General features: G+C 39.7%; 1 protein-coding gene across 2 annotated transcripts in view; it reads left to right on the top strand.

Annotated features, from left to right (window-relative positions):
• LOC133254002 (cytochrome b5 reductase 4) overlaps positions 1-14568 on the top strand; it is a 114758-nt gene that overhangs the window by 34261 nt on the left and 65929 nt on the right. For both annotated transcript variants that reach the window (XM_061427925.1, XM_061427924.1), the window contains exon 4: positions 7148-7229. In XM_061427925.1, the coding sequence (XP_061283909.1) occupies positions 7148-7229 (82 nt within the window). The remainder of the gene's footprint in view (positions 1-7147; positions 7230-14568) is intronic.

Below are 14568 nucleotides of genomic sequence, written 5' to 3'. Positions count from 1 at the left end.
ATTATTACTAATCACAAGAAGAAAACCTCTCAAGTTAATGATTTTAGTGTTTTTCTATGTATAGGAAGATCAATTACTCCTTTGATGTCACCTTAACTCTCTAGAGCCAGTATCCTCTTTTTCTCCGTCCTGAATTCTCCTTGGTCGGTGGTGATGGTTTAGTCACTAAGTCATGTCCAACTCTCTTGCTGCTCCTATGGACTGTAGCCCACCGGGCTCCTCTGTCCATGGCATTCCCCAGGCAGTGCTGGACTGGCTGCCATCTCCTTCTCCAGGGGATCTTCCAACCCAGGTCTCCTGTACTTCACATGGATTCTTTACCGACTGAGCCACCAGAGAAGCCTGAATTCTCCTTAGGGCACGATAGCAGGCAGCTGTTGTGGTTGATCGCTTTATGGCTACAAGATCCTTGTTTATTAAAATGGCAGGCTGCATTCTTTTGTCCACACTAGTTACCAGCTTGCTGCATTCCCCTTGTTTATAACTTTTCCTCACAGAAGGAAACTTTATATTTTAGAAACGGTAGTGAAACTTCTTGTATCTTTAATATTTAGTATTTGAGTTGTACAAAGAATGTTAAGTAATCCCTTTACTGTCAGACTTCTGTCTATTTTTTTTTTCTCACTCCTGATTACTTGTTTAGTATCTCCAGTTGTTGGATGGACAGTGTGATAACCTGTTGATACTTGAGCTTAGTGCACCCTCAGATAACATCAACTCATATTCTTCTTCCCTTTTTCCCTCCTCTGTTTCCTGTTTCTGGAAATGAGAACTTGAAACCACTTGAGTAGTCTTTGCCCTCTCTCGTTGTGTTACCGAATCGGTCACCTGGACTTGTGCCCGAGTGTTAGCCTAGGCCGAGACCCCTTGTCTCAACCAGGGAGGTTCTTTTTTTGCTCAGATTCATACAACCAATGACAAAACCAGTGTTGAGACTGCAACAGCACAAGCTTTATTCAGTGATCAAAGGATGGAGAAGCAAGAACTAATTCGCGGATCAATTTCTTGACCCTGCTCAGGCTGAGACACCATATATATAGAAGGTTGAGGTAAAATGGAGGGAATTTGATAAAGAGTGGGAGGAATATTAATGACTTTTCTGAGATAGGGGTGTGGTTTGGATCCAGAATGAGGCAACACTCCTTTTCACTTGTTTTTTTGGGTTCTTCTGGTTGATGTCATGGCAATTGTCAGCTGTTGTGGCACTGGGGGATGTGTCCCTTAGCATGCTAATGTATTACAGTGAATGTATAAAGAGGGCTCAGTCCACTGGAGGTCAGCAGGTCTTTTGCCATTTGGGCCTAGTTGGTTCTAACCGATTCTTTAGAAAGTTCTTTAGGAGCAGCTTCGTCCTTTTCTAATTGGGCCAGAAACTCAGATAAGGGTAGTTAGTTTCCACATGAGGGATGGGCAGGATTATGATTCTGGGGCAACATTCTTGGTAACAAAGGTGTCCCAATATCCAATTTCTGGTAAAATTCTGTGATTCTGTCTTTAAATATTGCACCTTTTCTCTTTCCCCACTGCCTCTAGTCAGGTCATCACCACCCTCTCTCACCCGAGTATTTTAGTACTGCCCTGATACCTTTACCTTCAGCACCATTTAGATAACATGACAACTAAAGTAGTATTCTCAGAGACAGTTGTCTTAGAACCTTGCTCTGCAGCTCTCGGAGGCTCACCATTGGCAGTTGTTGACTGAAAAATAGTCACAACCTGAAAAGTGAGAGTTCTTAGGACTTCATTCCTGGAGGCAGCATCTCAAGTAGCTCCAAGGAGGCAGGGAAGGAGTCAGATTTTATAGAAGTGTGCAGCAAAGGGGGCAGATAGTCTGAACATGAAAGATTATTGTTAATTAAGGAAAGCCAGATATCTCAAACTAAGAAATTTAGCACTCTTCTATACATGGGACAATGATAGACTTTATTTCCTTGGACTCCAAAATCACTGCAGATGGTGAATGCAGACACAAAATTAAAAGACACTTGTTCCATGGACAAGCTGTGACCAACCTAGACAGTGTATTAAAAAGCAGAGACATTACTTTGCTGACAAAGGTCCCTGTAATCATGTATGGATGTGACAGTTGAAGTATAAAGAAGGCTGAACGCCAAAGAATTGATGCTTTTGAACTGTGGTATTGGAGAAGACTCTTGAGAGTCCCTTGGACGGCAAGGAGATCAAACCCATCAATCCTGAATAGTCACTGGAAGGACTGATGCTGAGGATGAAGCTTCAGTACTTTGGCCACCTGATGCAAAGCACTGACTCATTGGAAAAGACTCTGATGCTGGGAAAGATTGAGGGCAGGAGGAGATGGGAATGACAGAGGATGAGATGATTGGATGGCATCACCGACTCGATGGACATGAGTTTGAGCAAGCTCCAGGAAATGGTGAAGAACAGGGAGTCCTGGCGTGCTGCAGTCCATGGGGTCACAAAGAGCTGGACACAACTGAGCAACATGGAAGATACTAGCTTCAGGGCTTACTGAAATAATTTCCTTCAGTGAAGTGTTTCTTAGCTATCTAGGGCCAGCATCCTGCACCCATCTGTTTTTACATCCCCTATCCCTCATCTGTAGAGTGGCTGTAGCCCGATAGCAAGTATTCTCCTTTTTTAATTCCCTTTTAGAACTAACACCCAAAAAAGATGTCCTTTTCATTATGGGGGACTGGAATGCAAAAGTAGGAAGTCAAGAAACACCTGGAGTAACAGGCAAATTTGGCCTTGGAATATGAAATGAAGCAGGGCAAAGGCTAATAGAGTTTTGCCGAGAGAACGCACTGGTCATAGCAAACACCCTCTTCCAACAACACAAGAGAAGACTCTACACATGGACATCACCATATGGTCAACACCAAAATCAGATTGATTATATTCTTCACAGCCAAAGATGGAGAAGCTCTATACAGTCAGCAAAAACAAGACCAGGAGCTGACTGTGGCTCAGATCATGAACTCCTTATTGCCAAATTCAGACTAAAATTGAAGAAAGTAGGGACAATCACTAGACCATTCAGGTATGACCTAAATCAAATCCCTTATGATTATACAGTGGAAGTGAGAAATAGATTTAAGGGACTAGATCTGATAGATAGAGTGCCTGAGATGGAGGTTCATGACATTGTACAGGAGACAAGGATCAAGACCATCCCCATGGAAAAGAAATGCAAAAAACCAAAATGGCTGTCTGAGGAGGCCTTACAAATAGCTGTGAAAAGAAGAAAAGTGAAAAGCAAAGGAGAAAAGGAAACATAAAGCATCTGAATGCAGAGTTCCAAAGAATAGCAAGGAGAGATAAGAAAACCTTCCTCAGTGATCAATGCAAAGAAATAGAGGAAAACAACAGAATGGGAAAAACTAGAGATCTCTTCAAGAAAATTAGAGATACCAAGGGAACATTTCATGCAAAGATGGGCTCGATAAAGGACAGAAATGGTATGGACCTAACAGAAGAAGAAGATATTAAGAAAAGGTGGCAAGAATACACAGAAGAACTGTACAAAAAGATTTTCATGACCAAGATAATCACGATGGTGTGATCACTCACCTAGAGCCAGACATCCTGGAATGTGGGCCTTAGAAATCATCACTATGAACAAAGCTAGTGGAGGTGATAGAATTGCAGTTGACCTATTTCAAATCCTGAAAGATGATGGTGTGAAATTGCTGCACTCAATACACCAGCAAATTTGGAAAACTCAACAGTGGCCACAGAACTTGAAAAGGTCAGTTTTCATTCCAATCCCAAAGAAAGGCAATGCCAAAGAATGCTCAAACTACCACACAATTGCACTCATCTCACACGCTGGGAAAGTAATGCTCAAAATTCTTCAAGCCAGGCTTCAGCAGTACGTGAACCATGAACTTCCAGATGTTCAAGCTGGTTTTAGAAAAGGCAGAGGAACCAGAGATCAAATTGCCAACATCTGCTGGATCATGGAAAAAGCAAAAGAGTTCCAGAAAAACATCTATTTCTGCTTTATTGACTATGTCAAAGCCTTTGACTGTGTGGATCACAAGAAACTGTGGAAAATTCTGAAAGAGATGGAAATACCAGACCAACTGACCTGCCTCTTGAGAAACCTGTATGCAGGTCAGGAAGCAACAGTTAGAACTGGACATGGAACACAGACTGGTTCCAAATAGGAAAAGGAGTACGTCAAGGCTGTATATTGTGACCCTGCTTATTTAACTTAATGTAAAGTACATCATCGGAGAAGGCAATGGCACCCCACTCCAGTATTCTTGCCTGGAAAATCCAATGGACAGAGGAGCCTGGTGGGCTGCATTCTATGGGGTTGCTAGGAGTCGGACACGACTGAGCGATTTCACTTTCACTTTTCACTTTCCTACATTGGAGAAGGAAATGGCAACCCACTCCAGTGTTCTTGCCTGGAGAATCCCAGGGACGGCGGAGCCTGGTGGGCTGCCGTCTATGGGGTCACACAGAGTCAGACATGACTGAAGTGACTTAGCAGCAGCGGCAGCAGAGTACATCATGAGAAACGCTGGGCTGGAAGAAGCACAGGCTGGAATCAAGATTGCCGGGAGAAATATCAATAACCTCAGATATGCAGATGACACCACCTTGTGGCAGAAAGTGAAGAGGAACTAAAAAGCCTCTTGATGAAGGTGAAAGTGGAGAGTGAAAAAGTTGGCTTAAAGCTCAACCTTCAGAAAACTAAGATCATGGCATCTGGTCCCATCACTTCATGGGAAATAGATGGGAAACAGTGGAAACAGTGGCAGACTTTATTTTTGGGGGCTCCAAAATCACTGTAGATGGCGATTGCAGCCATGAAATTAAAAGGTGCTTACTCCTTGGAAGGAAAGTTATGACCAACCTAGATAGGATATTGAAAAGCAGAGACATTACTTTGCCAACAAATGTCCGTCTAGTCAAGGCTATGGTTTTTCCAGTGGTCATGTATGGATGTGAGAGTTGGACTGTGAAGAAAGCTGAGTGCTGAAGAATTGATGCTGTTGAACTGTGGTGTTGGAGAAGACTCTTGAGAGTCCCTTGGACTGCAAGGAGATCCAGTCAGTCCATTCTGAAGGAGATCAGCCCTGGGATTTCTTTGGAAGGAAAGACGCTAAAGCTGAAACTCCAATACTTTGGCCACCTTATGCGAAGAGTTGACTCATTGAAAAAGACTCTGATGCTGAGAGGGATTGGGGACAAGAGGAGAAGGGGACGACAGCGGATGAGATGGCTGGATGGCATCACCAACTCGCTGGACGTGAGTTTGAGTGAACTCCGGGTTTGCTGCTGGACAGCGAGGCCTGGTGTGCTGCAGTTCATGTAGTTGCAAAGGGTCAGACACGACTGAGGGACTGAACTGAACTGAACTGAACTAGGGCTCACTGGCTTACATGGGAGGGATGTAACGGCTGATGACTGTGACAGCCTTAAGTTCCTCAGCTAACAGCTGCTTCATTGCAGGCATTGTTCTCTCTTTTGGGGGCCCTCCAGGCTCAGAAATGCACATTTGAAGGCCTGAAGTCTCTGATGGCTGTTTCATCCTTGTTTATTAATGTGGCATGAGATATTCCATTTCACACAGTATAATACATTTAAGGTCATTAGTCTGGCTTTTAAGGGCCTAAAAGTAATGTATCAAGGTAAATATTCTCAACATGGACCTTGCTTTGAGCAAACTGAAGTGCTTTGAGCGAATCGCTAGCTTTGACAAATCCTGTACCTTTGCCTCTTTGAATATCTTTTTCCTTCATCTATCTGTTAAAATTCTACATAGCCCCAGAGATGGTACTTTACACATAACTGGATACTCTATAAATATTTGGTAAATAAAATTTAAATTTCTATTAGTGATTGCCCATTTATAATTACATATATATTTTTTACATATTTTCTATTTTAAAATATTTGGTAAATAAAATTTAAATTTCTATTAGTGATTGCCCATTTATAATTACATATATATTTTTTACATATTTTCTATTTTAGTGTAAATTTATATATTCAGGAAACGTACATAAAGATTCTGATGACGGTATTATTTGACCTGATTATTTTAATTATTATATAGCATTTATTGAATAATATATTATGATTTTCTGTTATGATCTTTTACAATTGGTCTTTTAGGTTGTTCCCAATATTTTGCTAATATAAATAGTGCTATGATGAGTGTCCTGGTGCCTGGATATTTCTGTATATGTAAATATTTTCCCAGGTAAATTCCGGAATTACTAAATAGAAGAGTTGCGTATTTTAAGATTTTTAGTGTATATTGAGAATATGTCCCCAGAAAGATTGTTTAAATTTAATTCCCATTTTTAAGTCTGGCAACAAATACTGTTAGTTGTTTTCCTTGAGATGACAATTTCACTCTGTTCATTTTGAAGAAAATGTCTATTAGATACCCAAGTCCGAGTAACTAGTTTATAAGTCATGCATTTTCTTTTACGTTATAAACATCCTTTCAAGAAAAAACAGTTTGATATGCAAATCAAACAATTGCCTAAATGTTTTTCCTCAGGGAAACCATCTTACTTAGCAGCATAAGTGTTTTTGAAAACTTCCCATTTGTCACACAGCGTATAAAAAAAGTCCTGAAACCAAGGGTTCAGGTTTAAGAACGTTTTTTTTTTTCCTACCTCAGGAAGGATATTCTCAAATGAAACCAATTCCCTCCACCCCCATGAGTCTGTGGTGGTGAAGAATATCATGGTTGAGGCCACTGCCTTGCTATATGCTAAGATGCGGTTTTACCCACATTGCTTTTTCAAAAACTGTTGCAGATGTTAACACAGTGAAAAAGGTAAATAACATCTTAGTGTTACTGAATTGGCCAAAAAGTTCATTCAGGTTTTCCCATAAGACATTATGGAAAAACCCAAATGAACATTGTAACCAACCCAGTATTGACACTAGTCAAGACCTTATGGGTATCTGGGCATCGGGATTCTCCAGAGGTCTACCGACGACACTTGGAGAACATTTTTCTAAACCATCCCTGCATATGCTCTCATTCTGTCCCTCCCTTGTTGGCTAATTGAATCTGCTTTTTAGTTTTTCAGAGCAGTGTAAGAATGTCTAGTTTTGATCAGAAAAAAAATGGTAGCATCTCATGGAGTTGGAGTCATGTTGCTTTTATATTACTTTTCTCCCACGCCAGGTTCATCGTTGGGTCAACTATGAATCCATGCTAAAAGAATGCCTGGTGGGCAGGATGGCCATGAAACCTGCTTTTCCTAAAGGTACGTGGATCCAGGGATAAACTGGCATTGGTGTTCGACACAGGTGGACTATCTTTTAGAGGGATTTCAGCCAATAGATTTAAATAAATGACTAAATCATTCTCATTTCACTGGCCTCCTAGTCCAGCCACTATAAAGGTTTTTCTTAAGTTATTTAGAATGAAACAGTGACTTTACCTGAAAAATTTGACTGTTTTGAGAGAACTTTCATAGTGTGGGGAATAAACATAATTGAAGTGAAAGGACTTTGTTTACTCGGGTTTTGTTAGTCTTTTGTTACAAGACTATGTAACCAGTCTCGTTACATACAGTAGCTTGAACACTTGATTAGAGTTGACTTTTAGACTAGTTTCCTAGAGTGTAATTGTTTGAATATGTAACTATATTCCCGTGACTCAAAAATCAGAAAATATAAAAAGTTATACAGTGAAATTTTCCTTCCCATCTTTATCTCCCATTCCTTGACTATTTATCATAGACAACCTATATTCTGATTTTAAAGTACTTTTTAAAAAAAAACCATTTCTTGCCTTTACCTTGACAACTGCCACTCTGCAATCAGCACAGTGTTGGAAAGCATCTCTTTACTCCTAAGCTTCTTTTGCAAAGAAGTGCCTTTGCAAAGGTTTCAACATGCAGTAAGAGTAGCAGAAGCGCTTTGTGTAAGTCCTTTACTGTAGATGGAATGGAGTCATTTATTTTGAACAACTCTTGATTTTGACATCCAAAGTAGGAGTAAATTGGCTTGTTTGACCTGACTCTGCTACTATTTATGTAGTTAAGTGAGTTTTGTATTTCCAGGCTTTATTGATGGAGGCCTCCATTGGCTGTGTCAACCTACCTAGATTTGAACCCTTGTTCCATGGCCTGTTAATGGTGCCATAAAGATGGCTCTTTTTATCACTGAGCCTCGAGTTTTTTTTTAATCTATGCAAAGATTGATAGGGCTAATAATTCATATGAGTAAATCAGCATGATAGCATTGTAACAGATACTCAAAAAGGCTTTTTTCTTTCTACTAATACTACTACAAAACAAATAAGCATTATACGTACATAGGCAGACTTGAGAAGTATTGCAAGTTCAGTTTCCGACCTCCACAATAAAGCAGATACCACAGTAAAGAAGGTCACATGAATTTTTTGGTTTCCCAGTGCATATAAAAGTTATATTTGCCCTCTACTATAGTCTATTAAGTGTGCAATAGCAGTATGTCTGCAAAAACAATGTGCATACCTTAATTGAAAAACACTTTTGTATTGCTCATCCTGTTCGTGATGCCAGTTGTCTTCTGTTCATACTGTTTGACTGTTTGCTGAACCCAGGGTAGGCAAGGCAGAAGCTACGAGGCTGGAAGGAGATTCGAGGAGCTATAAGAAGTACATAAAGCTGGGCCATAAAGCTAGCCTTGGTAAATTCAAAAAAATAGAAATCATTCCAAGCATCTTTTCTGACCACAATGCAGTAAGATTAGATCTCAATTATAGGAGAAAAACTATTAAAAATTCCAGCATATGGAGGCTGAACAACACGCTGCTGAATAACCAACAAATCACAGAAGAAATCAAAAAAAGAAATCAAAATTTGCATAGAAACGAATGAAAATGAAAATACAACAACCCAAAACCTGTGGGACACGGTAAAAGCAGTCCTAAGGGGAAAGTTCATAGCTATACAGGCACACCTCAAGAAACAAGAAAAAAGTCAAATAAATAACCTAACTCTACACCTAAAGCAACTAGAAAAGGAAGAAATGAAGAACCCCAGGGTTAGTAGAAGGAAAGAAATCTTAAAAATTAGAGCAGAAATAAATGCAAAAGAAACAAAAGAGACCATAGCAAAAATCAACAAAACCAAAAGCTGGTTCTTTGAAAGGATAAATAAAATTGACAAATCATTAGCCAGACTCATCAAGAAACAAAGGGAGAAAAATCAAATCAATAAAATTAGAAACGAAAGTGGAGAGATCACAACAGACAACACAGAAATACAAAGGATCATAAGAGACTACTATCAACAATTATATGCCAATAAAATGGACAACTTGGAAGAAATGGACAAATTCTTCGAAAAGTACAACTTCCCAAAACTGGACCAGGAAGAAATAGAAAATCTTAACAGACCCATCACAAGCACGGAAATTGAAACTGTAATCAAGAATCTTCCAGCAAACAAAAGCCCAGGTCCAGATGGCTTCACAGCTGAATTCTACCAAAAATTTAGAGAAGAGATAACACCTATCCTGCTCAAACTCTTCCAAAAAATTGCAGAGGAAGATAAACTTCCAAACTCATTCTATGAGGCCACCATCACCCTAATACCAAAACCTGACAAAGATGCCACAAAAAAAGAAAACTACAGGCCAATATCACTGATGAACATAGATGCAAAAATCCTTAACAAAATTCTAGCAATCAGAATCCAGCAACACATTAAAAAGATCATACACCATGACCAAGTGGGCTTTATCCCAAGGATGCAAGGATTCTTCAATATCCGCAAATGAATCAATGTAATACACCACATTAACAAAATGAAAAATAAAAACCATATGATTATCTCAATAGATGCAGAGAAAGCCTTTGACAAAATTCAACATCCATTTATGATAAAAACTCTCCAGAAAGCAGGAATAGAAGGAACATACCTCAACATAATAAAAGCTATATATGACAAACCCACAGCAAACATTATCCTCAATGGTGAAAAATTGAAAGCATTTCCTCTAAAGTCAGGAACAAGACAAGGGTGCCGGAAAAAAAAAAAAAAGAAGTACAGACACATTTATTCTCTCCTGGCTAGAACAGCAGCCATAACACAACCTCTCTCCTGGCTGATGCAGCAGCCATAGCAGCAGCCACAACATAACCATAACGTACCCATAACAAAACCATAACATAACCTTGAATAACATAATCATGATGTCATTCCAGTGTAGCCTCAGTGCTGCATCAGCCAGGGCTTTCATGGTGAAACTCATACAGGCGTACCACACAAGGTAGCCCGTGACCAAGGGAGTACCTCATGGGCAGTGCTAAAAGTGATCTCAGCTATTACATAATCATTTACAAATCGTAGGGCAAGAGTGAGAGGCCATGGGATGAGAGAGCCTGACCATGCCATCTTGGCTAATTTGCTCTTTCCCTTCAACTTTATTACTAAAAAAAAAGCAACCATCATCTGAACCCTCAGCAAGTTCTAATCTTTTTGCTGGTGGAGTGTCTGGCCTTGATATTGATGACTGCTGACTTATCAGGGTGGTGGTTGGTTCCTAGAGTTAGGGTCAGCTGTGGAGTTTCTTAAGATAAGACCACAAAGGAATTTGCCACATTGATTGATTCTTCCTTTCATGAATGATTTTTCTGTATTATATAGACCTATTTGATAGCATTTTACCCACAGTAGAACATCTTTCAAAATCAGTCACTAGTGAAGTCACTAGTGAAGTTGCTCAGTCGTGTCCAACTCTTTGCGACCCCATGGACTGTATGTAGCCTACCAAGCTCCTCTGTCCATGGGATTTTCCAGGCAATAGTACTGGAGTGGATTGATTTCCTTCTCCAGGGGATCTTCCTGACCCAGGGATTGAACCTGGGTCTCCCACATTGTAGACAAACGCTTTACCGTCTGAGCCACCAGGGAAGTCAGTCCTCTCAAATGCTGATGCTGCTACTTTATCAACTGAGTTTATGTAATGTTCTAAATCCTTTGTTGTCATTTCAACAACGTTCAAGGCATCTGCACTGGGAGTAGGTTCCATCTCAGGAAACCACTTTTGAGCTTATCCATAAGAATCAACTCCTCATTACAAGGAGGCAGTCCTAAGATGGTGGAGGAATAGGACAGGGAGAGCACTTTCTCCCCTACAAATTCTTCAAAAGAACATTTGAACGCTGAGTAAATTCCACAGAACAACTTTGGAATGCCAGCAGAAGACAGCAGGCACTCAGAAAAGCAGCCCATTGTCTTTGAAAGAAGATGGAGATGTCTTGAGGCTACTGTAAAAATAAGACTGAAAACCAGAAGCAGGAGGCTTAAGTCCAAATCCTGAGAACACCAGAGAACTCCTGACTCCAGGGAACATTAATTGACAGGAGCTCATCAAATGCTTCCATACCTACACTGAAACCAAGCACCACCCAAGGGCCAACAAGTTCCAGAGCAAGACATACCATGCAAATTCTCCAGCAACACAGGAACATAGCCCTGAGCTTCAATATACAGGCTGCCCAAAGTCACTCCAAACGCATTTACATCTCATAACTCATTACTGGACGCTTCATTGCACTCCAGAGAGAAGAAATCCAGCTCCACCCACCAGAACACCGACACAAGCTTCCCTAACCAGGAAAACTTGACAAGCCACCTGTACAACCCCACCCACACCTAGGAAACTCCACAATAAAGAGAACTCCACAAACTGCCAGAATACAGAGGCCACCCCAAACAGCAATATAAACAAGATGAAGAGACAGAGGAATACCCAGCAGGTAAAGGAACAGTATAAATGCCCACCAAACCAAACAAAAGAGGAAGAGATAGTGAATCTACCTGATAAAGAATTCCGAATAATAATAGCGAAAATGATCCAAAATCTTGAAAACAAAATGGAATCACAGGTAAATAGCCTGGAGACAAGGATTGAGAAGATGCAAGAAGGGTTTAACAAAGACCTAGAAGAAATAAAAAAGAGTCAATACATAATGAATAATGCAATGCTGCTGCTGCTAAATCGCTCCCCCGTCCCTGGGATTCTCCAGGCAAGAACACTGGAGTGGGTTGCCATTTCCTTCTCCAATGCATGAAAGTGAAAAGTGAAAGTGAAGTCGCTCAGTCATGTCCGACTCTTAGCGACCCCATGGACTGCAGCCCACCAGGCTCCTCCATCCACGGGATTCTCCAGGCAAGAGTACTGGAGTGGGGTGCCATTGCCTTCTCCTGAATAATGCAATAAATGAAATCAAAAACACTCTGGAGGGAACAAATAGTAGAATAACAGAGGCAGAAGATAGGATTAGTGAAGTAGAAGATAGAATGGTAGAAATAAATGAATCAGAGGAAAAAAGAAAAATGAATTAAAAGAAATGAGGACAATCTCAGTGACCTCTGGGACAATGTTAAATGCCCCAACATCCGAATCATAGGAGTCCCAGAAGAAAAAGACAAAAACAAAGACCATGAGAAAATACTTGAGGAGATAATAGTTGAAAACTTCCGTAAAATGGGGAAGGAAATAATCACCCAAGTCCAAGAAACCCAGAGAGTCCCAAACAGGACAAACCCAAGGTGAAAACACCCCAAGACACATATTAATCAAATTAACAAAGATCAAACACAAAGAACAAATATTAAAAGCAACAAAGGAAAAACAACAAATAACACACAAGGGGATTCCCATAAGGATAACAGCTGATCTTTCAGTAGAAACTCTTCAGGCCAGGAGGAAATGGCAGAACATACTTAAAGTGATGAAAGAAAATACCTACAGCTCAGATTACTGTACCCAGCAAGGATCTCATTCAAATATGAAGGAGAAATCAAAATCTTTACAGACAAGCAAAAGCTGAGAGAATTCAGCACCACCAAACCAGCTCTCCAACAAATGCTAAAGGATCTTCTCTAGACAGGAAACACAAAAGGGGAGTATAAACTCAAACCTAAAACAATAAAGTAAATGGCAACAGGATGATACTTATCAATAATTACCTTAAACGTAAATGGGTTGAATGCCCCAAACAAAAGACAAAGACTGGCTGAATGGATACAAAAACAAGACCCCTATATATGTTGTCTACAAGAGACCCACCTCAAAACAAGGGACACATACAGACTGAAAGTGAAGGACCGGAAAAAGATATTCCACACAAATAGAGACCAAAAGAAAGCAGGAGGAGCAATACTCATATCAGATAAAATAGACTTTAAAACAAAGGCTGTGAAAAGAAACAAAGATGGACACTACATAATGATCAAAGGATCAATCCAAGAAGAAGATATAACAATTATAAATATATATGGACCCAACATAGGAGCACCACAATATGTAAGACAAATGCTAACAAGTATGAAAGGGGAAATTAACAATAGCACAATAATAGTGGGAGACTTTAATACCCCACTCACACCTATGGATAGGTTAACTAAATAGAAAATTAACAAGGAAACACAAACTTTAAATGATACAATACACCAGTTAGACCTATTGATATCTATAGGACATTTCACCCCAAAACAATGAATTTCACCTTTTTCTCAAGTTCACACAGAACCTTCTCCAGGATAGAACACATCCTGGGCCATAAATCTAGCCTTGGTAAATTCAAAAAAATTAAAATCATTCCAAGCATCTTTTCTGACCACAATGCAGTAAGATTAGATCTCAATTATAGGAGAAAAACTATTAAAAATTCCAACATATGGAGGCTGAACAACACGCTGCTGAATAACCAACAAATCACAGAAGAAATCAAAAAAGAAGTCAAAATATGCATAGAAATGAATGAGAATGAAAACACAACAACCCAAAACCTGTGGGACACTGTAAAAGCAGTGCTAAGGGGAAGGTTCACAGGAATACAAGCATACCTCAAGAAACAAGAAAAAAGTCAAATAAATAACCTAACTCTACACCTAAAGCAACTAGAAAAGGAAGAAATGAAGAACCCCAGGGTTAGTAGAAGGAAAGAAATCTTAAAAATTAGGGCAGAAATAAATGCAAAAGAAACAAAAGAGACCATAACAAAAATTAACAAAGCCAAAGCTGGTTCTTTGAGAGGATAAATAAAATTGACAAACCATTAGCCAGACTCATCAAGAAACAAAGGGAGAAAAATCAAATCAATAAAATTAGGAATGAAAATGGAGAGATCACAACAGACAACACAGAAATACAAAGGATCATAAGAGACTACTATCAGCAATTATATGCCAATAAAATGGACAACGTGGAAGAAATGGACAAATTCTTAGAAAAGTACAACTTCCCAAAACTGGACCAGGAAGAAATAGAAAATCTTAACAGACCCATCACAAGCACGGAAATTGAAACTGTAATCAGAAATCTTCCAGCAAACAAAAGCCCAGGTCCAGATGGCTTCACAGCTGAATTCTACCAAAAATTTAGAGAAGAGATAACACCTATCCTACTCAAACTCTTCCAGAAAATTGCAGAGGAAGGTAAACTTCCAAACTCATTCTATGAGGCCACCATCACCCTAATACCAAATCCTGACAAAGATGCCACACAAAAAAAGAAAACTACAGGCCAATATCACTGATGAACATAGATGCAAAACTCCTTAACAAAATTCTAGCAATCAGAATCCAGCAACACATTAAA

The sequence above is a fragment of the Bos javanicus genome, chromosome 9 (genome assembly GCF_032452875.1).
Source record: "Bos javanicus breed banteng chromosome 9, ARS-OSU_banteng_1.0, whole genome shotgun sequence".
Taxonomy (NCBI): domain Eukaryota; kingdom Metazoa; phylum Chordata; class Mammalia; order Artiodactyla; family Bovidae; genus Bos; species Bos javanicus.
The sequence above is the reverse complement of the archived record's forward strand: the minus strand, read 5'-3'. Positions and strand labels throughout refer to the sequence as shown.